General features: G+C 43.3%; 1 protein-coding gene across 1 annotated transcript in view; it reads left to right on the top strand.

Annotated features, from left to right (window-relative positions):
- Positions 1-1,098: 1,098 nt before the first annotated feature.
- Positions 1,099-23,861, top strand: part of AFF2 (ALF transcription elongation factor 2) — a 323,837-nt gene continuing 301,074 nt past the window's right edge. The window contains exon 1 of the mRNA XM_073799704.1: positions 1,099-1,953. Within this exon, the coding sequence (XP_073655805.1) occupies positions 1,153-1,953 (801 nt within the window). The 5' untranslated portion in view covers positions 1,099-1,152. The remainder of the gene's footprint in view (positions 1,954-23,861) is intronic.

The following is a 23,861-nucleotide window of genomic DNA, read 5'->3' as shown; positions in this document are numbered from 1 at the left end:
GGTAGTCACCCCCTCCTGTACATGGAGAGCTGGCCTATGACTCCTGGGACATGGAGGCTACACAGGGTGGCCGTCTTCCCCAGGCGCTGGCCCTGCTGCCAGGTGGCTCCATGGGTGCTGGTAGCCTTCTTTCATTGCAACATCTTGGGCCAGGATGATGCAGCCTAGACACAAAGCAGCCCTTTGCCCCTGAACTCAGCAGCTGGTTTTGATAACACCTTTGGCAGGTAAAGAGAATGGACTAAAATGTCCTTGTGTTGATTCTCCGTATAGAATGATGTAGTTGCCAACTTTGAAAATCGGACTTTGTTTTGATTTACTTAACCAACAGTTTAAATTCTTGAATAAATTTTTCTAAACCCTTGAAAAGACAGAGGAGAGCTTGAGTCACTGTTGATGAACAGTTTGCACCATTTCAAAGTAAACGAGTATGAATCATCAATATGTAAACAGAGTTGCCCCCAGAATATGTAGGCAGACACCAGTAATTTATGCAGTCTTTGATTAAAAGGAATTGGATTCACTTTAGTCATACGTTAGCTCAGTTCAATGTTGTTTAAGCCCCTGCCTTTTCTAAACTGAATGTAGTCATGATAGCACAGTTTAACTGACTTCCTTATCCAACGGGCTAAGGCTTTTTCATGGTGTAATGTAGCACAAAGGGCTGACATGTCAAGAACAGACATAAGTCGAACATTCTATTATAATTCCAATGATCAGTAAGCGGAAGTTGTTAATCACAGTGTAGAATGTACAGTTCAACTCATTGGACCTAAATTAAGTTATTTCGCTAATGAAATTCGTAAGCAACGTAATTTAAAACTTTCTCCCAATGAGCGTGTTTAAGTAAGAACAGGCCAGGGAGTATACAGACATTAATCACACAGCTCATTCCAAGAGGCTCTTTCAACAGTGTTATTGATTTTTTTCTCTTACATAGCACATGAAATGTATGAAATTATGTGGCAGCATGAGAATTTTAAAGAACCCTATATGCTAGTCTACTTAGGGCATCTGTATGAAACATTAACATTAGGAAACACAAACCTATTCATTCTCTCTCCTCCCACCCCCATCTTTTTGTTATTTTAGACAAACAAAGGTGATGCACTTGCCAACCGAGTCCAGAACACGCTGGGAAACTATGATGAAATGAAGGATTTGTTAACTAACCATTCTAATCAGAATCATCTAGTGGGAATCCCAAAGAATTCCGTGCCCCAGACTCCCATCAACAAAAACGAACCAAGCTTTTTTCCAGAACAAAAGAACCGAATGATCCCACCTCATCAGGATAGCACTCACTCCTCGGCACCGATGCCTCCACCTTCGGTTGTGATACTGAATTCAACTCTCATACACAGCAACCGGAAGTCAAAACCTGACTGGCCACGAGACAGTCAGAACACTAGCATGGTACCGGCCAGCCAGGCTGGCAGTCAGCCCAACAAAACGCAGCCCCCAACACAGGACCAGCCCCCTGCCAGACTGGAAGACTTCTTTGTCTACCCAGCTGAACAGCCTCAAGTTGGAGCAGCTGAAGAGTCAAACCCATCTGCAAAGGAAGACGGTAACCTCAAGTCCGGTGGAGGGGATACGTTCAAAGAAATCTTTCAGTCCAGCTCACCAGAAGAATCTGAATTCACACTGCAGGCGCCTGGGTCTCCCCTAGTTGCCTCTTCTTTATTAGCTCCCAGCAGTGGCCTTGTGGTTCAAAACTTCCCACCAGGGGTTTACTGCAAAACGAGCGTGGGGCAGCAAAAACCAACCGCATATGTCAGACCCATGGATGGCCAGGACCAAGCCCCGGACATCTCTCCCACGCTGAAACCTTCAATTGAATTCGAGAACAGCTTTGGGAATCTGTCATTTGGGTCACTCTTGGATGGCAAACCCAGTGCACCCAGTTCAAAGACTAAACTGCCAAAGTTCACCATTCTCCAAACAAGTGAAGTAAGTAATTTTTAAAGTTTTGTTCTGTTTCTTTTTGTTTTGTTTCGTACCTTCTTGAGCTGTAGACGAGACTCTTCAAGGTCAGAGTCTGAGTCTTGATCTCCTGTCACTTGTGACTTGACCGATTAACACTCTGCAAATACAGTTAAATCTCCGTAATTTGGAATGACAAAAGGCGAGGTCAGTCTGAGCGAGTGAAAAGTTGGAGTTATAAAATAGTTTCAGAGAATGCATTTGTAGTAATATTCTGTACAAATCAATCACATTGGAGATTTTCATTGGTCCTAAGCAGGATGAGGTACATGAAAAGACTGTGAGTCACCCTAGGCCTTCAGTAACTGATAGCGTATCATAAACATAAAACACAGAAGTTCCTTAAGGTACGAGGATGTACAAGTGTGATTTGCTGGAACCGGAAGTGGAAGGCATTCCTTAAGAATCGTAGTTTCTTGAGCGCTTGCAGGGCTGTTCCTTGGCAAGATCTTGACATTATCTTCCGTGTCCCTCAATCTTTCCTTCTGCATCACCTTCTTCTACAGATGCCTACCTAACCCTCTTGTACTACCTTGATCCCTTCTGTCAAAGCCAAAAGCATTGCCTTATAAAAGAGAAGTCCAGAGGGGCCAAAGCCTCTCCCAAAGGAATGAATCGCTAACGATTGGATCTCAGGCCTTGTGGCCCCTGGGTGGGGGGCATATAGTGGGTGCCTCTCAGGTGCCACCATGTAAGCGGCTGTCTACTGCACCTCAAGCGCCTGACTGCAGAAGAAACCACTGCTTTCACTGGTGACTGAAGGCTTGAAAAGACACGGAGGAAGAAAGTAGGTTGAAATTCTTACTCGATAGGACTCACAGACAGTCTGTCTGAACTATTGCAGAGTCCGAGTTAGTGGTGTCTGAATTAGAGAAGTCTGACCACATGTACCCTACAGGTCTTCTTTTATTCACACTCAGCAGATGTGCTGATTTCAGAGGACGATGGGAACACCAAGGAAGGGAGGACGGGGGCCCTTGGTTTGGATTTGCTCAATGCATGTTTTGAGTATTATTTCATTTCTCAGGCGGTTTTGCCGTTGGTATCATCATCAATCATCAGGTCTCGTCAAGCTTCCTCCCAAGTATCTCTCCAGTCTGTCACCTCTTCACCCTCACCGCCTTCGAAGCGCCCGTGAGCATCTCTTGCCTGGGCCGCCTCCTGTCTGGTGTCCCTCCCTCTAGGCTCACCTCTCTTTCAAACCATCTTCCATCCAGGCCGATCCAGTGGGCAGATCTGACCATGTCACTCTCTGCTTTGGATTCTTCAATGCCTTCTCATTGCCTCCAGGAAACAGTCCAAATTTCTTAGTCCCACATACAAAGCTCTTCACTCTCTGATTTCATACTCCCTTCCCGACCTCATACTTCACGACTTCTTCACATGCAGATGAGATCTCAGCCCCGCGGAGCTACCTGGGGTTCCCCGTCATGTCCTGCTTTGTCACGCTTCCTTGCTTTTGTGCCTGCTGTCTCCTCAGCCTAGAATGTCTCTCCCTACCCTCCTTCGTCTTCCTGGTGAAGTCCTGTTTCTCCTTCAAGTCTACCTGGTTGTCACTTTTCTCCATGAAAGCTTCCCTGATTCCACGAGGCTTAATGACAAAGTCCTTTCTCTGGGCTTGCCGAGCGCCTTATATACACCTTGGCTGGCACTGACGTCATTGTATGGTAGTTACTCGTTTATGTGTCTGTCTCCTCTATTAGACTGTGAGCTCCCTGAGAGCAAGGAATGTCTCGTTCTTCTCTGTATCCCAAGTGCCTAGCAATCGCCTGGCACATAGTAGATACTCAATAAATGTTTGTCGAATGAATGAACTTCAAAAATCGTTACTTGATTACATTTCCTAAGCCATAATGTTAATCAAATAACACGAACAAAGGTAAACAATTGCTAGAAGATCCAGTCTCAGTTCTATTTCCTTAATTGTACTCTGTCTGCCTGTGTCTTACTCTATTCTTGTCCTGCATGGTCATTTGGAAATCCTAAATCCTAATTTCCACCTGATGACTTAATACAGGAGTGTGATACTTAAAAGCCAGAAAGCAACCTACTTTGAAAGAGGGGGAGCCTAGTGGGAGGTGGGACATCATTCTTGCCCCGTCTCTCGCCCTGGTCTCTTCTGCTCTTCTTTCTTTACACGGCAGTGCTGTTACTCAGGACTGGTCTGGAAATAGCATTGGCCCATCAAGAAGTCTGTTATCCTGTATCAACACCTCATTGGCAGAGTGACAGCTCACAGACCCACTGAGATCCACTCCACTGTAATCCTCTCTCTCATACATTCTCAACATGGCTGGCCCAGATTCAGAACCGACTCCATGCTTTCACTCAGTGCTCGGGCACAGCAATGAGAGGTACATTTCCAAAGAGAGTCTGAGCTGTCATCAGCTCTGGTGATGGTGCCCCACGGAGCAGCCTATGTGTACGCAGCCTTTAGTGACGGTACAAACAGACTTCGGTAGAGCCTTGTCTGAAAAATGGGTCGGATGCAATGAAGTCATGATAAGAGATCAATGAAGAAAGTACTTATTTTAAAATATAGGTGTCAAGGAAGGATTTGAAGGAGGGGTAGAGAGAAGCTTAGGGCCCTAAGGTCAGGAGAGTAATATACAGGTTTCAAGGGCAATGTGAAAACCAAAAATAAGCGGAAAGGGAATGAGAAGTTAGCCAGCCTAAGAGAGAACTTAGAAGATTAAAACGTGAGCGGAAGTACAGACAGGGTGGGGCCTTATGGAACTTTGAACCTAATGGAATTGATGTGGCTGAAACTCTGACCGAGTCTGGACATTCACCCTATTAAATCTTGATGTACTTTCCAAAAGCACTTAGCATTAGAATTCAGCCCCAGTCCCTGGCGCCAAGAGTTCCAGGCCTGGGGTTCTGGGTCCCTGGTCAAAGTAACCATCTACAATGAGTGGTAGCATTATTTTGAGTTATTACTGAAAAGGCTCGTCCACAGAGCAGTCATAGGATTTCTTTGAGCTTTCCCAGCTCTTTCCCTGACTCAAGTGACAGGAGGCTGATGTGTGTTCATGAAGTGTATTTGGGCCGAGTGGGGGGTTGAATGACCAGGAAAAAGACACGTTGTAAGATACACGAATAAGCAGATATGAAGATATTAGTGAGTTGAGAGATCATAAACTATTTATTATTGGAATGAAATGTGCATGTGTGTGTGTGTGCCCTTATTTGTTTCTGTGTCTACACTTGTGTACGTAGTGGAGACATTTTAATTATTTCCCATCCTTGAAACTTGCCTTGCTCCTTAGAATTTCTGTACCGATAATAAGGATACTAATAAATACTAACTAAAAAGGATACTAATAAAATCCAGCTTTCTTGCCAAAGGTCGGCTTTTCAATGGAAGCACGCTTTTTAAACAAATGATTTGTTTAAAAGCTTAACTCACTATCTTTCCAGGAAACAAACAAACAAACAAACAAAAGACTGATGTGTTCTGCAGTTGCGCTTAGAAGACTTCTCTGTGAACTGCATCTGAAAACAGTAAAAGACCTATTTATATCAAGTGGAAACTGAGGGTTGCTTGCAGATGGTGTTTCATTAGGAAACGAATTTGTTAATAAATGCAGCTTTATACATGATTTCATTACAGATGTTTTTGCTTATTTTTTCATTAGGATAAAAAAAATCTGCCTCTACGGTTTCTGTGTAGCTGCCCGAGTGCACCCAGCTCACGAATGTTAAGTTCCCACCGTTCTCTGCAGTTCTCACACAAGGGACCTGAGCTTCCTATCCACGTACAATAAATAAAGCTAATTACAGCCGCAGTGTTCACTGCATAGGGTATAAAACAAGGCAGGCACAGTCACGAATGCAGCACTAACTTTCAGCTGGCGGACAAAGGGAGCCACTAAGATGAGCTAAAGCCAAATCCCATCATTCATATATGTATTCAGCGTTTCCATCCAATAAGCTTTCACTCCAATAAGCTTCCATAAGTACAGTATGAATGTGTGGAGTGTCATCACCATAAAGGGTCATTTGCTTTCCAAGGTGCTCTTGGCTGTGACCTAAGACTATCTGAGGTTCCAGTTGCCTCGAAATTAGGAGCCTCTTCGAAAAGTTGAACGGAACTGAAGGAATGATGGGATTTGGCTTTAGCTCATGTTAGTGGCTCGCTTTGTCCGCCAGCTGAAAGTTATTCCTCGCATTCGTGACTGTGCCTGCCTTGTTTTATATCCTATGCAGTGAACGCTGTGGCTGTAATTAGCTTTATTTATTAAACGTGGATAGGAAGCTCAGGTCCCTTGTGTGAGAACTGCAGAGAAGGGTGGGAACTTAACATTCATGTGCTGGAAGCACCCGGGCAGCTACACAGAAACCGTAGAGGCAGATCCTTCCAAGAACGGAAGGCCGTCCAGCTGCTGCACGCAACCCATGCTAAGCATTTTTCACTTGATGTACGTCGTGAATTTCTTTTTTTGCCCATTCTTATGGAAATAAAATAGTATTCAGTCTAAGGCTCTCACCTTCAATCCCCACCTCGCTGGGAATGAATGGAGAAACCTTGGAAAGGCCTCACACTTTCAAGGGTGCCAGCAGAGACCTTGACCTTAAGATGTATCCCATAGAAGTGTAGGATCCAGAAAGCTTTGTATGTTCTCTGCCAGTCCATTGCATAGTAGTTGCTTTTTTCTTTGTGCTTTTTGACTAACTCTTCCAATTGCTTGGTCTCATTGGGATTAAAATTCATTTTCCTCACCACCCCTCTTCCTTTGCCCTCCGCCCCCCAGCAACTTTAGTGTCTCTCTAAGCTGAATGAAGTAGCCTTCGCCGAGCATCTGAAAAGCATCGTCAGTAATGCCAGTAGAACTTGGAGCCTCACATTCTTTGTGATGGAGAGGTCCGAGATGCTGGGAGGGGATTTATTTAAGGTTGTCATATTTCGCTGATTAAAAAAAGGTGTCTTGGGGAGGGGCGGCTGAGACCACCGTCACAATCATAAGGGTGTCTCACCAGAAAGTGACGCATAGCTGTAACCCCAGAAGGTTTCACGGAGACAGAATGCAAGATAGATTCTTTAATTTAATTTTTATTTTATATTGGGGGACAGTTGATTTACAATGTTGTGTTAGTTTCAGGTGTACAGCAAAGTGGTTCAGTTATACATATATCCATTCTTTTTTAGATTCTTTCCCATATAGGTTATTACAGACTACTGAGTAGAGTTCCATGTGCTATACAGTAGGTCCTTGTTGATTATCTGTTTTATATATAGTAGTGTGTACATGTTAATCCCAAACTCCTAACTTATCCCTCCCTCCACACCTTTCCCCTTTGGTAACCATAAGTTTGTTTTCGAAGTCTGTGAGTCTGTCTCTGTTTAGTGAAGTCAGACAGAAAAAGACAAATATCATATAACATCACTTATAAGGGGAATCTAAAAAGATGGTACAAGTGAACTTATTTACAGAGTAAGATCGATTTTTTTTCTTTTGCGGTACGCGGGCCTCTCACCGTTGTGGCCTCTCCCGTTGCGGAGCACAGGCTCCGGACGCGCAGGCTCAGCGGCCATGGCTCACGGGCCCAGCTGCTCCGTGGCATGTGGGATCCTCCCGGACCGGGGCACGAACGCGTGTCCCCTGCATCGGCAGGCGGACTCTCAACCACTGCGCCACCAGGGAAGCCCAGTAAGATAGATTTTGAACTTGATCTTGAATACTGGGTGGAATCACAATAGGTGAAGAGGGATCTGCAGGGCAGGACCATTCACGTGCGTGCAAATTAGTGATGGGTGGAGAGACTGTCAGGTACAAAAAAGGGAGATAAGAACATACAAGGTATATTCTGAGCATAGGCCGGTTTGTCTGTGACTGAGGGTTTATCGGACCAAAGTGAGCTGGGGCTCAAAAAGCCAGAGACTTAAGTGTCTTGAATGCCTAGGTGATGTGGTATCCAGATTGTGATGCTGAACTTGAAACCCCACTGTCCCAGGGGCTTCATGGGTGGTGGCCTAGGAACTCTCAGGCCAATCCCTGTCACCGACTCAAGCAGTAATTTCTGAGCTCCTGCGTTCTCTATTCCCTTACCCGAAAGCACATCTCATTTCTTGCTCTGTAGGCATCGGTTTTCCTCCGCCTGCTTTCCCAAGGCTCTTTCTAGAGCAGTGCTGAAATGGTTGTTGCAAACGACGCTCTCCTCCCCTGTCCTTCCTTAGCCCCTCTCCCTCCATTTCCTCTAGTCAAACTCGGGAAGAGAGCTCAACTTTGGCCTAGTAAAGATTGTGCAAATGCCTGGGTCTTTTTTTATTTCCCCCTCTCATCTCCTCAAGTCCTCTTCTTTAGCATACATATTTCTTTTCTAAGGCTGTATGTAAGTGATTCAGCCATCAACATCCTGGAACCATGTCAGCTATTTCAACATTCCATTTTTTTAAATTAATTAGACTGTTTGGTTTCAGTGCAACAGTCTTGGTGCTCTGTGCTTTTAAATCCCGTGTCACTTTTAACACTTTTCTTTTTTTTTTTGGTTGGAAAGATTGATTTATTCTTATTCTGAAAGGAAACCTTTAATTTTTATACTATGCCAATTAAAATCATCATTAATAAGGATAGATTTTAAAACATTGCAATTTATTCATCACTTTAGTAATCCTCTGTGAGGGGATGTGCGGTATATTACAAAGTACAGTTTGAACAAGGTCTCCTGAGATGTGGGTTTCACTTCTGGCCTGGACTTGCTGCCTGAACTTGAGAGAGTGAGTTTACCTCTCTAGGCCTCTCGTTAGATGGGGAATTCAGATTAGCTCATCAGTGAGGTTTCTTCCAGCAGTAAAACTCTGAGGGCGTGCTTCTCCTTTGTGGTTAAGCCCAAACCCACCTTGTTTGTAAAGGTCCTTCAGCTGTTGCCTCCCTCCAAGAGTGTGGGCCTTGACAGCCTGGAGTGTGTGAGCCTTGTCTGCCCACCTCTCAGTCCCAACCTTCAGAACAGTTGGGGAATTTTGAAGACTTGGCCAATATGGGCAAACTAGAATTGGATCTTCTTTTGGGATTGGATACCAATTCGGTGTGGAGTATTATTATATTTCAGCTCATTTTTTAAAGAAACATAAACAGCTATAGGCTGCATTTCACTGAAAGACACCAAGCTGTGAACTCAGGAAATAGTGTCCTAATCCTTTCGTCACCACCCACTAACATAATGAAAGATGGAGAACTTCTGTTTTCACATGACTTCTAGGAAAATATTTTGACAGATTCAGTATGCAGTAAAGCGATAAGCTTTTGTTACGTGTGTTCCAAATCATCCTGTTATCACTGGATATATCGATTAGCTTAGTACATTCTGAGCCAGTCGTAAAAAACAGACTGTTCACATTCTGTGCTAAAGAATAAGAAAAATTGACGGGTAGATAACCATATTGATTCAAGCCAAACAGTGAATGCGAAGGGCTTTAGAAAGGAGTTATAGAACTCTTTATGGCTGTTGTAAGTCTCTTAAGTATTTTTTTTAATTGACGTGAAAGCAAACGATCTTTAATTGACTATCTTTTTAAAAAGTGCTATGCTTTGGTTACCGAATAGAGTTTATAATATAGGTGACAATAACAAAAACCTATTACCTTTACACTTATGGTTTACAGTTGCTTTCATATACATCATCTTATTTTTTTCCAGCTTTATTGAGGTGTAATTGACAAATAACAATTGTATATGTTCAAGGTGTACAGCTAGATGTTGTACACCTTGATGTTTTGATACACATAAACACTGTGAAATAACCTCCACAATCACGCTAACGATTGTGTGTGTGGTGACAACACAAAATCTACCCTCTTAGCAAATTTCAAGCGTAGAGTATGGTATCATTAACTATAGCCACCACGCTGTATATTAGGTCTCCAGAACGTATTCATCCTGCATAACGGAAACTTTGTACCCCTTGACCAATATCTCCCCATTTCCCCCAAATCCCCAGCCATCTTATTTTGATTTGATTCTCACGGGGCCTGGGATTATTAGCATTCTCGTTCCACAGATGCAGAAATGTAGTCTGGGAGAGACCAAGGGTTACTTGCCTAAAGTCACCCAGCCAGCAAATGGCAATGCTGGGACTAGAACCCAGGTCATCAGTGCCATTTCCATGATGCCATGGAAATTCAATTTTCTAAAATTACCTTCTCTACTGGCATGTAAGGGGCAAGAGAATAATGAGCTGAATCCAGCGTAAGTTGAAATTCCCCTGATGGGTTCATATTTCAAAAGTCAGGGGCCAAACCTACCAAAAGAGCAGTTTTTCCTATGGTATTACAGGTTACACTCATGTGTTTTTCATTTACAAATATGGTGAGAAGTAGTGTTTTTGCAATATTCCTAAATGAGTAACATATGACACAACTTGTTAGAGGACGTCTTCTTGGTTCATGAAGTTTCTGAGTTTTTGTCTATTTGGTAGCATGACTTTAGCAGAATGATCAGACAACAGAGGTAAAAGCTGGATTTCTGTGGCTGAAACACAGCCATCCTCTAGATAAACGTTAGGTGTGAATGAGGGGTCAGTTAAAAGCGGGCATGTAATTAATTGTTATAGAAGGAGTAAGAAGTCTCTCAAATGTTTGAGCCCCCCAAGTATAGTAATAGAAAAAACTTACAGATCATCAAATTTCAAGAGTACTTAGCAAGGAGCAGGAAGGGTCCCTGGCTTTTATCCGTAGATGCTGAATGGGTGAGTCTCCCTGTACCTTAGCAAAAGAATGCAGGGAATCCATCGACTGCCTACTCAGAAAATCACTGTGAGAATCCGTGAACTAAGTAGCTGTGAAAGTTCTTTGAAAACTTTACCAGGGTCTGGAAATGGGAGATATATTTGTTTTCCATAGACGGCCATAACAAAGTATCATAAACTGGGTGGCTTAAACACCAGAAATTTATTCTCTCACAGTTACGGAGGCTAGAAATCCAAAAAGGTATTGGCAGGGCTGAGCTCCCTCCGAAGGCTCTAGAACAGGATTCTTCCTGGCCTCTTCTAGCTTCTGGTGGCCCCAGGCATTACTTGGCTTGTAGACCCATCACTCCACTCTCTGCGTTCGTCTTCACGTGGCCTTCTCCTCTGTTTGTCTCTCTGTATCCTCTCCTCTTCTTAAAAGGACATCAGTAATTGGATTTAGGGCTCACTCTACATCCAAGATGATTTCATTTCTAGATCCTTAACTAGTTACATCTGCAAAGACCATATTTCCAAAGAGTTACATTCTGAGGTTCTAGGTAGATATGAGTTTTGGGGGGACACGAGTCAACCCACTACGAGAAGTGTCATTTCTTCGCACATCCCAGACTGGGAATGGAGGGAGGCCGGTAGTGTTCATTATGAAAAACCCAAGCCAGTCCACAAGAGGGAGGTGGGCTTCTGCACCTCAGAACTGAATTCAGGTTTAGTCCGCAAAGGTTCTGAGCTAACTTCTCTTTAAGCTCTTCACTTTGACTGTGGATAAACTGTTAAATACAGTTGTGGAGAAGTGATTTTTAAAAATCCTTTAGATAGTAGCTATAATGTTTCTTCCTAATTAAGTAATAGAGAAAAAAGAATTTGTTAATGCAGTTGACTTGATTATGAACTGGAGCTTAGGTGGGCAATTTTTTCCATGAAGTAAATATTTTCAGCTTTGTGGGACACACAGTCTGGCAAATCCTCAACTCTGTCACTGTAGCATGGGAACAGCCATAGACAATACGTAAATGAAGGGGCATGGCTGTATGCCAATACAATTTTATATGTGAATACCAAAACTCAAATATCCCCTATTTCCATGTTTCACAAAATATTCTTTTGATTTCTTTCAACCATCTTACAGTGTAGAAACCATTCTTAGCCTGTGAGCCATACCAAAACAGGCCGTTGGCTGCATTTGACTTGCAAAACAGTGTGCTGACCCCTGGGCTAGATCTAGACAAAGCTTCAGACAGCAAAAACCATTGGCTTGCTCTACCTGTCATCAATAGGAAGATGGCTTTGAGAAGAGAGGGGAGGAAGGTCAGCTCTACAACCTGCAGAGAGCAGAATCCTGGGTCAGGAAAGGTGCTGGTGGTGAAGGTAGAGCTGGCCGGTGGGGGAGAGGCTCCTCCAGGCCTGCAGGCAGATGGATAAGAAGGCTTGGTACCCAGGATTAGAAATAGTCTTCACACCACAAATCACGTCTCTGCCCAGGAGGGTTCTCTTTCCTTAGTGACTCATGGGGTGAAGGTCATTTTCTCTTTTGCTTTCTTAGAATTGGAGTGCCTAAGCTCCTAGGAACAGGGGACCATTTACGTGCTCGGTCTGGGCTCAGAATCACAGATGCAAAGAGATGATCTCAGAGATAACCAGTAAAAGGAAGCTGGTCCTATCTTTTTTTTTTTTTTGTGGGAGTCCCTGTAGGGACATTTTTTTAAAAAAATTGGAGTATAGTTGCTTTACAATGTTGTGTTAGTTTCTGGTCCTATCATTTTATCGAGGGAGAAGAACCTAGTCTAAACCCAATTAGGATTCTGGACTGGGAGGACAAAAGTGTGTATTTGACTTGGGTGTGGGGTGGAAGGGATTTCTAAGATTCTAGGAATAGCATGTCCTCTGGCATAGACTGTGACTTTGGGTTAAGTGGGGTGAAAGGGCTGATGGTCTGTGGAAGCCCCTATAGGCTCTTCATAGCCGGCGTGTGGGGTGTTTGTGTATGCATGTGTACATACGCCTGTGCCGTTGTCCGTGTGTCTCTCTGGGGGAACCTGCGAAAGCAGTGGAATTCTGGGAGGAGAAGGCTAGAGAATGATGCCTTTCTTGGTACTTCATGAAGCTTTTGCCCAGCCTCCACGGCAGTACTAGGTTCTGAGGTGACTTAGAATGAAAGAGTGATAGGAGAAAGGATCTATTTTGTTGAGGTTTTAAAGGTGAGATGAGGTTGAGCTGAAGCTTCAAGTTGAAATGCGTGGGTTGATGGAAAAAAAGGATGTCGAAATGAAATGGACTGTGTAAAGCCTTGGCAGTTGGTTGGAGTTTCAAGGGCTGTGCTTTTTATGATGTAAGCAGTGATAGCTCACTGCTTAAAGTATGTACCATTGAAGAATGCTACAACTATATTGCAATTTCATTAAATAGGTTGCTGATGGGAGAAGTGGCTGCCATCTTGCAGTTCCAGGGGTCACCATTCACATAGACTCTACAGTGGGACTGATGACTCCTGAAGCTGGTTAAGGAGATGACCCTGGTTTTAGAGCAAACCTATTCTTTGACCTTCCTCTGCCTTTCAGCATCCCCTGTTCTTCCAGGTCTTGATGTAAACTTACTGGGGAAGCCGGCTTCCCAAGAGACATCCAGAAATGCCCTCCCAGGCACCTGCTGGAAATGAAATCAAGATGCTCACCCTGAGTGGAGTCTCACCAGTTGGTCTCTCCTTTGTACTGAGACACCCAAACTATCTCTCTGCAGCTCTACTCTATTTACTTGAACAAATGTGGCCTTCGGATCACTGGGGAGATGGGAAGATCTAACATGCCTTCCCAGGCAAAAAGGACCCACATCAGAGAGTTAAGTCTGAATCCACAATCCACCTAAAATTAATCTCAAAGGAAATAGTTTTGTTGGATATTTGAGTGCAACATCTGGCCCAAGGCCAAACGTATAAACAACAGTGTAACATTTTGAGTTGTTCACATTGAGTCTGATATCATGAATTGGGATGATTTAAATCTGAAAATATTATCATATGCATTGTTGGAAAGATCCATTAGAAGAGACCGTGTATCTCATATCTTCTTTTATTGATTGACTTTATTTATTCATTCAACAAACTTTTATTGAGCACCCACTGTGCTAGGAGCTGGAAGACTGAGATAATGAAGACATGTTGCCTGATCTTAAGTAGCTTAAGTCAGGGCATGTGGACACAAAAGCAGAAAAATCACAGTGAAATGTAATAGATGGTTGTTCACTATTCTGTGGGAACTGAGAGAATGATGAAGGGTGTCTGAAATGTTCAGAAAAGCTTCTTGAAGGAAGTAGTAACTTGAGTGCTAGCTCTTGAAGTGTGATTAGAAGTTTTCTTGGTGAAGAAGTGGCCGTATAGGCACTCTACCATGTAAAGCCACATCAAGTTGTAAGTGAGCCCGTTGACTCCTGGGATTCATGAGACACAAAAGAATCAGTTGTGTTTGGGGAGTTAGGAGGAGACTTTTTAAAATTAATTAATTGATCTCTTTAATTTTGGCTGCGCTGGATCTTCGTTGCTGCGCGCGGGCTCCCTCTAGTTGCGGCGAGCGGGGGCTACTCTTACGTTGCGGCGAGCGGGGGCTACTCATTGCGGTGGTTTCTTTTTTTTTTTCTTTTTTTTTGCGGTACGCGGGCCTCTCAGCGCTGTGGCCCCTCCCGTTGCGGAGCGCAGACTCAGCGGCCATGTCTCACGGGCCCAGCCGCTCCGCGGCATGTGGGATCCTCCCAGACCGGGGCACAAACCCGCGTCCCCTGCAGTGGCAGGCGGACTCCCAACCACTGCGCCACCAGGGAAGCCCGCGGTGGTTTCTTTTGTTGCAGAGCACGGGCTCTAGGCGCGCGGGCTTCAGTAGTCGTGGCACGTGGGCTCTAGAGCGCAGGCTCAGTAGTTGTGCAGAGGGCCTGAATTGCTCCGCGGCATGTGGGATCTTCCCGGACCAGGGCTCGAACCCGTGTCCGCTGCAGTGGCAGGCGGATTCTTAACCACTGCGTCACCGGGGAAGTCCCGAGGAGGAGACCCCCCCCCCCCTTTTTTTTTTTTTTTTTTTTTTTTTTTTTTTTTTTTTTTTGCGATACGCGGGCCTCTCACTGTTGTGGCCTCTCCCGTTGCGGAGCACGGGCTCCGGACGCGCAGGCTCAGCGGCCATGGCTCACGGGCCCAGCCGCTCCGTGGCATGTGGGATCCTCCCGGACCGGGTCACGAACCCGTGTCCCCTGCATCGGCAGGCGGACTCTCAACCACTGCGCCACCAGGGAAGCCCAGGAGGAGACTTTTAATGCTGTGAGTACAGCAGATGATGTTGTAGAAAAGTCACGTTGGCGGGGTGGGGGTGGGGGTGGGGGGATGGGGGGATTGGCAGGAGAGTAGGGGAAAGGGAGTTGATGTCGTCATAGGGCTGGTAAGGTTTGAGGCAGAAAGAGTACTGAGCAGGCTGTTGAAATATTCCAGGCCAGAAATGCTAGCAGTTTGAATTAGGGCCGATTTTGAGGTAGATTTTTAAGGTTGATTAGATGAGATTCGGTGATTAATTAGATGGGCCATTGAGAGGAAGCCCGCGGAGAGGATCTAAAACGACTCTGAGGTTTCTGGCTGGTGACACCATTACCCAAGATTCTTTTCTTTGACACCCAAGTCTTCACAAAGCAGATAAGTTTCTTTCTTTTATCTCTTTTATTGTCATGCTGTCATGATATTATAGGCTTTGAATGTCATGATATTTGATTAATGTTCGCACAGTGCTTCTGCAAAGCTTTGTATGAAAAATCATGATTATTTTCTTATGCTCCAATGAAGGATTTATTTCCTATAAATGGCCTTTTTTGATTCACCACTTAAAATTAATGTGTTAACTCAGAAAGATTTTATTAGTACTTTAGAGAACATGGGAAAATATGCTGAATACTTTCTTAGAAATCATAGAAGTGGAAATGAAATTTCCTATAAGTTATGGAGTATATTAAATCATGTTTTGTATTTTGTAATTTTTGGAAGTCAAATGAACACATTACCAGTTGCATTTCTCTTGTAGTGATAGCTGTGGACTTTGCTATGATCTTCCCCGATTTTTTTTTTCTTTAGACTCAAGCTGTCTACACAGGGCACCTGCTTACAATGGAGAGCTGTGGTTAACTTTCCATTCCACACCACCATCCCCACCCCCCCACCCCCCCCACCCACCCCCACCCCCCCGCCGCCGCCCCGAGGTACCATCTTTAGTGACAAAGCACATCTTTTGTTTTTGGTAGACTTGCTGTAGGGTTATGATGACTGACCCTCTATATAAATTGTTACCTGGAAAACTGTTCAGCTCTACTTCCTTGCCTTTGTTTGGTGGACATGTTGATTGCCATTCAGTTAAGGTGATGAATTTCTGGTGTGGAGGCAGAAGAAAGGATTAGAATTGAAACTAATTGAAACTAGTGCAAACTAAACTAATTGAAACTAGTGCAAACTAGAATTTGCACTCCATAGTTTCTAGGATTCAAATGGTGTTTTTCAATGATAGGAGAATTAATCATAATAATATATTTACCTTACTTACCCACTCCTGTTCTCAACTGTTTGAAATTCTCTCTGTAACTTCTCTATACTTTCTTATTTTGAAATTATTCTAAACACAGAGAGGTTGGGAGCTGAGAGCCTCACTGTTTGCAGTGAACAACATGGAAGCCAGATGCCAGGAGACCTCACCAAAGGCCTCACCATGACTAAGTTATAGAGCTGAGCCTGAACTCTAGACTGGTAGCTCAGTACATTAAGTTAAAAGAACAAAGCAATCAGCATCTTAAAGAACAGCTGTACAAGTTATAGAATTAGACGTTCTTGATGATGGAAGGACTCTGCAAAGCCAGTAAGTCCAGCTGGCTTAATAGAAATGCATTAGTCGGCTATTAGGCTGCACATTTCTCACCCAGGAATGGGAAAGTCCTTAAAAGCCACAGGTGAAACCTTCATGTGCGAGCGCTTGCATCAAAAATAATCAAGTGCAACGTGGCACTTGGCCACTTTTCACAACTCAGAGTTACAGATACAAGTTCCTTAGTTCGGGCACTCCAGCAGATATATTAGCCATAGGGAAGAAACAACATCTAGCTTCTTCTAAATTTTGACTTATGAAGGAAAAGGCATCCCTAACACATAAATATGTTCATTTCACCTTCTGGGAAGAAACGAAATGAAATTGCAGCTGCAGTGTGTTATTGAATCGTCCTGAAATTAGACTTTAGAGTTCGGGAAGATTGAAAGATTGAATGCCAATGTTTTCTACACAGGCAGAACCAAAAAAGGCACTTTATACGTTTGTTCCCTCACTGTTTCAGCTCTTACATAGAATTAGTCCAAATCGCTGTTAAAAATCACCATGTGTGACGTAGCAGTGCTTTAGCATGTTAAAATACATATTGGGTTGGGGATAAATTGAGAACGAAATTAATATTAGATTTACTTTGTGGATTTTAACTGCGACATCATTCCTTATGTGCTTTACATAGGTAGACATAAATATATTTCTCTCCAAACCATATTAACAATATACACATAAAGACTGTGTAATAAAACAAACAAAAATTGTACTTAATCACTGCTGAGAAAGACGACTGTTAATTTTTTTAATGGCAAAATCTTATAGTAAAGTCAAATGGCATAGGGAAAAAGAGGCTTCGCTAAGAGAAGTTTTTAAAAAATTGCATCTTCATATATCAAGAGGATATAGCACTTCAAGCTAGAAAGAACAGCGTTGTGCTTCCTGTTTTGAATAAGCCATTAGGCATTTTTGTCTTTGCATCTCTGTTTAAGCTGTACAGCGTTATTTATTCCAATAATTAGTGTTAAGTTTCTTGGCAGTAGGCAATATAGTTACCTTTAAAATTTAAATGGGATAAAAATGCCTGAGAACATGCTTTAGGAAAACTCTTAATATTTATTTTCAATTGGCTCTTTAATTATTCAGTTGTGTATTATTTGAAAAAGAAGAATCTTGAGAAACAGAAGGCCACGGACAGAATATGTCCCAGATGAACGGCTTTGGTTTTTCCGTTGGTTGGGTAACATCCTGGACGGCTAAGACGTTAGTGATGCCAAGTGGAAGCTCCACTACCCCTTCACCTTGCCAGTCTAAACGCATTTCCGTTAGAACAGCCCACGCCGCTTTTTCTCGTTCTGATTCTCCTTAAAATAAGTTTCCGTCATTACCCCTGCTCTCCTCCCTTCCTGGGTATGTGAAATCCCAAGGTTGTAGGTCCCTGAATTATCAGCTTTGACACCTCCATTCCCAAGGCAAGGAGGCAATGACTGCAGCTTATTTGAAGATTCTCAGTGCCGTTTATGTGGCTCTGGATTTCAAATATAAATATGAAGGTGATTACTTTTTTAACTATATAAATTAATTAGAATGTATTTTTAAGCTTAATAAACCCTATAATTCTGAATAAGCATACCAGTTTCAGAGCAAATCAGTGTTTCTAAAGATGGAAGGAATAAAGCGAGCCTGTTCTGAGCTATTATGAAGAACAAAGGCAATCTCAGGGTAAGGTTGATACTTACTCGTTCATTTATTATGTATCGGGCACATCTACATGCATAATGTAGTTTCAATCTTTATCAGGGATCTGAAGATGTTAGAAGAAGAGATGACTGGATTTTTGCCAATTGCAGTCAGAGTTCCCGGCAAAGAGTAGGTGCTCATTAAACATGTGCTGAATAAGTTAATGAAGCCTCTGAAGAACGGAAGCGGCCGTAGCATATTTGAGGCAATTAGACAGTAGTCACAAGAACAAGTATATTCAGTTGTGTGATAACGAAGTACAGATATAAGTGTATTTTAAGTGTAGGCCTTTCTTGAAGATGAAGGCCCTGAGACTGGCCAGCAAAGCAGGCTAGGATTCAGGGAGGTGAGGCTTGGGGGTGAGGGGAATTGGATGACCAAAGACCAAGAAGAGAAGTGAGAACAGTTTTGATAAGTAACAAACCAGTCACTAAATCAACCTCGTTTGACCTTTGACAAGCAACTCTTACGTGCAGAGGACTGTGCTGGGGCTTTGAGGGAGACAGAGTTGGACAAGATCGTGCCCTGCATTCAGGAAACTTACTTCTAGCAGGGCAATTAAGATATGTATTCGAATAACAACAAAGCAAGGTAAAATGTCATGGTTACCAGAGTGCTATGCGAGGCCACAGTAGGCCGAGGTGCATGCTGGCGGGCAGATCTAGGATGGGTCTGGGGACGTATTGCCATCTGCACCAGGTCCTGTAAAGCACTAGGATGAAATCATGGTAGTGCACTGTCTTGTGTGTCCTTAGACTTTTTTGAGGCGCTGATGAAATCTCTAGCTCCTCCCCCCAGAAAAATCTGCTAGTGGATACACCCAAACAATTTTGTATACAGTCGCTTAGACTTCCTGAAAGCCATCTCTGGACCGTCCGGGGAATCCATGTACCCACAATTGAGAACTTTGGTATAGTGGGGGGAAAAATGGCTTTGGAAAGGGGTAGAGGGTAGAGCCATATTTGAACTGCAGCTCCATCGCCTCTAGCTATGTGACTGGGGCGAGTTTCTCAAGCCCTCAGAGCGTCAGTTTCCTCATCTATAAAACAAGGACAGTAACCCCTACTTCATAGTATTGAGGCATCAGATGAGTTAACTGAAGTCACATGATTACACGGCCAGGTGCCCGGCACACAGTACTTTCCACGACGCGGCTGTGTATGTCCCCCTGAGAGCAGGGGCTTAGTGCTTAGCTAGGTTATTTTATCGAGTGCTGTCTCTCTTCTTTCTAGTCCCACCAATCAACAAACTATTTGTGCTTTGAAGTAATCCCCAGTATGTAAAAGAGAATGAGCCTATGCGGCAAAATTAACTGAGAAGTATAATCCCACACCGGATTCCCAGGATAATAAGCAAATTCAAAACTGAGCCTTATGTTCTATTCGGATGTTGAGCTCGTCATGCACTGAAAGGGGCGTGTATGTGTGTTTGTGTATGTACGTATGTGTGTGAACAACAGAACGTTAGAATGGGGTTTCGTGGTCTCTCCGTCTCCCCCGTCCTGAGGGCTCTGTGCCTTTGTACGTCTCAGGGACACCTGTAACCATCACCATGTGTTTCGCATGGTTTGTTTTGAGGTACTGAGGGATGCCTCAAGATCTGGGCAGGAGCGTGCATGCGCACACACAGACACAATCACACCCACAAACACAAATGTATACACACAAAAGCCTGTACACCAACAGAACAAAAGCAGCAGGTGACAAATACATACTGTAGTTGTTGTACAAACATTCTGTAGCTTTACAAGCATGATATTTACTGAAGGAATAGAAGGAGGGTGGCAATGGGTGGTTGGGTTTAAAATCAAAAGTTACTCAGCTGGTCATCGTACAGGTGACTCAAGTTGGCTTTGTGTACGGTGAACGTTTTGATTGCAGGCCTTAAACATATGTAATCCTAATTTTAAGAAAACTGGTGGACTAAATACTCATTACACAAACAAAAGCCCTTCCATTCAGCTTTTCATTGCTTTGCAGTTATTTTGTCCAAAGTAAAATGAGTAATTATTTGAAAGTACTTTTAGCACACGCACCATGTGGGCTGCGCTTGTTCCTGACATCTACAGTCCTTTGAATGGAAGTGCCAAAGGCCCCCTGCCACCGTGGGCCACAGCCAAGTGGCATGTGAATCTGAGTCTCACAGGTTACACGAGCAAGAAACAACTGCCGGACCAGCCTGCTCCTGGGAAAGATGCAAAATGCAAGCACTAGAGAAGAGCGATGAGGTCTTGTCCGAGGCTAGACACCGAATAGGTAGTTGGTGACTGGGTGGATGGGTGGACAGGTGGGTGGGTGGGTAAATGGATGGCTGGATGGGTGTGGATGGATGGTGGGTGTTTCAAGCAAGCCTAGTGCTATAGCAAGATTCGAACCTTCATAATAGATCAGGGCATGCTTATTCACTTCCATGAAAAAGGAAACTCTTTTTTCAAAACAAAATTCTTGTGATTTGCTTTACAATAGTTAACACTGTGTTTTTAAATCAAAAATTTATATTAAGTGATCCTAACCTGTATTATTTCGGTGGGTTTTTTTGTACTGAGAAACTCCAAAAAGTTGATGATTTGGGTAGGTAGTAATTCCTAAACCTCAGATATTATTATTTCCATTTTTGTTATTATTATTAGAAGGACAATAGCTCTGGAGGGTCAAGAATGCCAGTGGATATGCGTTTTGCCACACCAAACCCTTGCGTGAGGTGAAATGAGTGGAGAGATCAGAAGAGAACTTGACCATCCATCATCCAGCTGATCTAAGTTGTGGTCTGGGGTCTCCTTGTATTGGCCATACACACATTGAGCAAGTCGCATCTCTTCTCTGAGCCGAACATTTCTCAGCCCTATCAGAGGGAGGAGTAAGCCCTGCTTTACTTTCCTTAAAAGGCTGTATGAAAATATACTGAGGTTATGGATGTTCAAGTTCTGTGTAAACTGTAAAGTGCATTGTGCGTGCATGGTGAGAGCTTCCCAGATCCTTTTATCTGTCCAAGCGGAGTGACATATGTGTTCTTGATCACTGTGGTTGCAAGCAGGAGCGTATCAGTCTACCGAGTACCCCATAACTGAATGGGTTGACGTTTGAGGTTAAAATATCGTATATTGAGCTCTAACATTGGATGTATATGAACTTCCAGAGTTGCCCATGTAGAATTATTCTTTTCCACTTTACTTTCTTGTGGATGGGGGGGGTCTGAAGTGGCACTGGATTACTGCTGTGTTAATTTTGCTCATGCCGGTCTTAGGTGAGATCTATGTCTTTTTAAGTATAGAGTTTATATTGAGGGCCTGTTTCTCCCCTCTGCATTGATAAGTTGTAAATGCAGTTCTTGTCCGGAAACTTTCCAAACCTGGCTGTCCTTCATTCCACTCAGCCTTTGTCTTGACAAAACACCAGCCCCAGATGCTTTGCCTATTCCTGGTCAAGGTTTAGACTTGAGCTCTTCCGAGGGGTGAAAGACTTTTCTGGCATCACTGACTTTTGTTGGCTGCTGAGACTTGGGGAACTATTTAGAGCATGTCTCCTTATGAGGCAACATTGCCCAAGAGAAACTTGCTTTCTGTTGACTTTTCATCATTCAAATGAATTTGTGCCTGACATACATTAATGTCACCCGTACCTGATTGCCCAGAAGTTACCCTGTGTGTAAGGCTATGCAAACATTTTAAATGAAGATAGGCTGATGTACATTTCAGTCTAGATCTGAAAAGCATTAAAAAATGTAAAAGCTTCATCATTAGACAGGAAGTGATGGAGGCTACTTTAGAATCATTATTGTTCTAAAATAATTCACGAATGTAACTGACCCTTACTAATCAGAAGGCTTTTGGAATTGGTAAGAGTCGGCCCTTAGAATCATGGTTTCTTTGAATTCAGCCACGTCCAATAGTTTTGATTTTGAAGGAAGCTTTTGGTTGGCCTTTAGGTTGGTATGTTTAGCTTCAAATGCAGCATATTCCTGCCATGTTACATGGGAGCCCAAACAGCGTTTTCTGAGAAATGTAATACATTTCTGCAAAACATTTTTATTTCTCTCTCTCTCTCTTTTTTTTTTTTTTTTGCGGTACGCGGGCCTCTCACTGTTATGGCCTCTCCCGGACGCGCAGGCTCAGCGGCCATGGCTCACGGGCCCAGCCGCTCCGCAGCATGTGGGATCTTCCCGGACCGGGGCACGAACCCATGTCCCCTGCATCGGCAGGCGGACTCTCAACCACTGCGCCACCAGGGAAGCCCTGCAAAACATTTTTAGAAGGTGATATAGCAAGTCTGATTGATAAAGGGATCACCTGTAAGTACATTGTTAATGAGGCAGAGTCCAATTTCCTAACCTGGGCCCTCTATTCAGAGCACAAATTCCTATAACCGCTCAGAATAGCACTTAGGCACTTAGAACAAATATATACCTGGCCACCTACACACCTATTTGGTTTTCTAAAGGTCAGAGCAGAGCTCCTGAGTTTGAAAGTGTACCTCAGTAAGAAAGTATCAATTTCCAGAGTGAACACCCCAGTAGCTAAATTGAGAAATGCAATTGTAATTATTTGGTAAAGGAGAAATCAGCTCACTGCACCTGCACATTGTCCTACAATAAACTCAAAAGGGAAATGTCTTCATTTTGACTAACATTGCCCTCTTTTAACCTTGGGTTTGTTAGAACCTGTTTTTCCGTGGGCGTTATCTATATTATACATGTTTCGAAACCAAAGCAGTTCTTAGGCGCCAACGGCTAAGTGGAAGTAAATGTGTACTTGGAAAAAAAAAAAAAAAAGCTTTTCTGATTTAAGTAGCATAACGGAGAACAGGATTCCAGGTTAGACATTTCCGACTAAAGGCACTTCTGGAGGTGCTTAAGTTCAAATTAAACGTGTTAAAACCCAAATTAGAGTCAAATCCGATGTGAGCCAATTGACTGTGAGCCACAGTCGTGGGCAGTGAGGAGGGATCTGCTAGGTCACGCACGGTGAGCTCAGGTCCTAGCGTTGACTCCAGGGGGGAGGGGAGGAGAGGTGGAAGAGTCGTGACCAGTGGCTAAAAGGAATTTAATAATTACACTCTCACACTAGTTACTTCTCGCATTATTTAAACAAAACTAGGAACGTTCTCAACCCAGTAAGTTATGCCCGTCCCGTGGCAGGAATTATCAGAGGATGTTGAAGGGTCATCTAAAGCATTTGCCTAGAACTGTAAGGTTTCATTCCTGGTTAGCACAAATTACTACAAGTGGTGACTTTATTTTCCTATGAGTTTGAACTTTTTTTAGTATTGGATAAGGTGTTCAGAATTCTGAATACCTAAGTGAAAGGCCCAAGCTCTAGGATGGGAGAATAAAATCCCATTGGACAAATAGCTATTCTTTTTTATAATGAGTGACAGCAATTCTGGTGAAATACCATTGTAGGTGTGAGCCATTTCCAACCTCATGTTCATGTATGTGGTTTTGGAATTTAATGCTCAAAATTGCCAGATATCTCCTGTTTACTTCATAGCTCCCTCCCAGACCCCTACCAAAATATGACTGTCTTCCATTTGAAAAGTACAGTTCTATTTAACTCTTTTGTAAACCTTTAGAACTTTAATATACAATGTGTCCAGGTAAGAAAATCTGTGATTCTCACCCTCCACTCCTGTCTTCCCC

Source organism: Tursiops truncatus, chromosome X (assembly GCF_011762595.2).
Source record: "Tursiops truncatus isolate mTurTru1 chromosome X, mTurTru1.mat.Y, whole genome shotgun sequence".
In the NCBI taxonomy this organism is placed as follows: domain Eukaryota; kingdom Metazoa; phylum Chordata; class Mammalia; order Artiodactyla; family Delphinidae; genus Tursiops; species Tursiops truncatus.
Note: the sequence above shows the minus strand (reverse complement) of the source record. Positions and strands in the feature narration are given on the sequence as shown.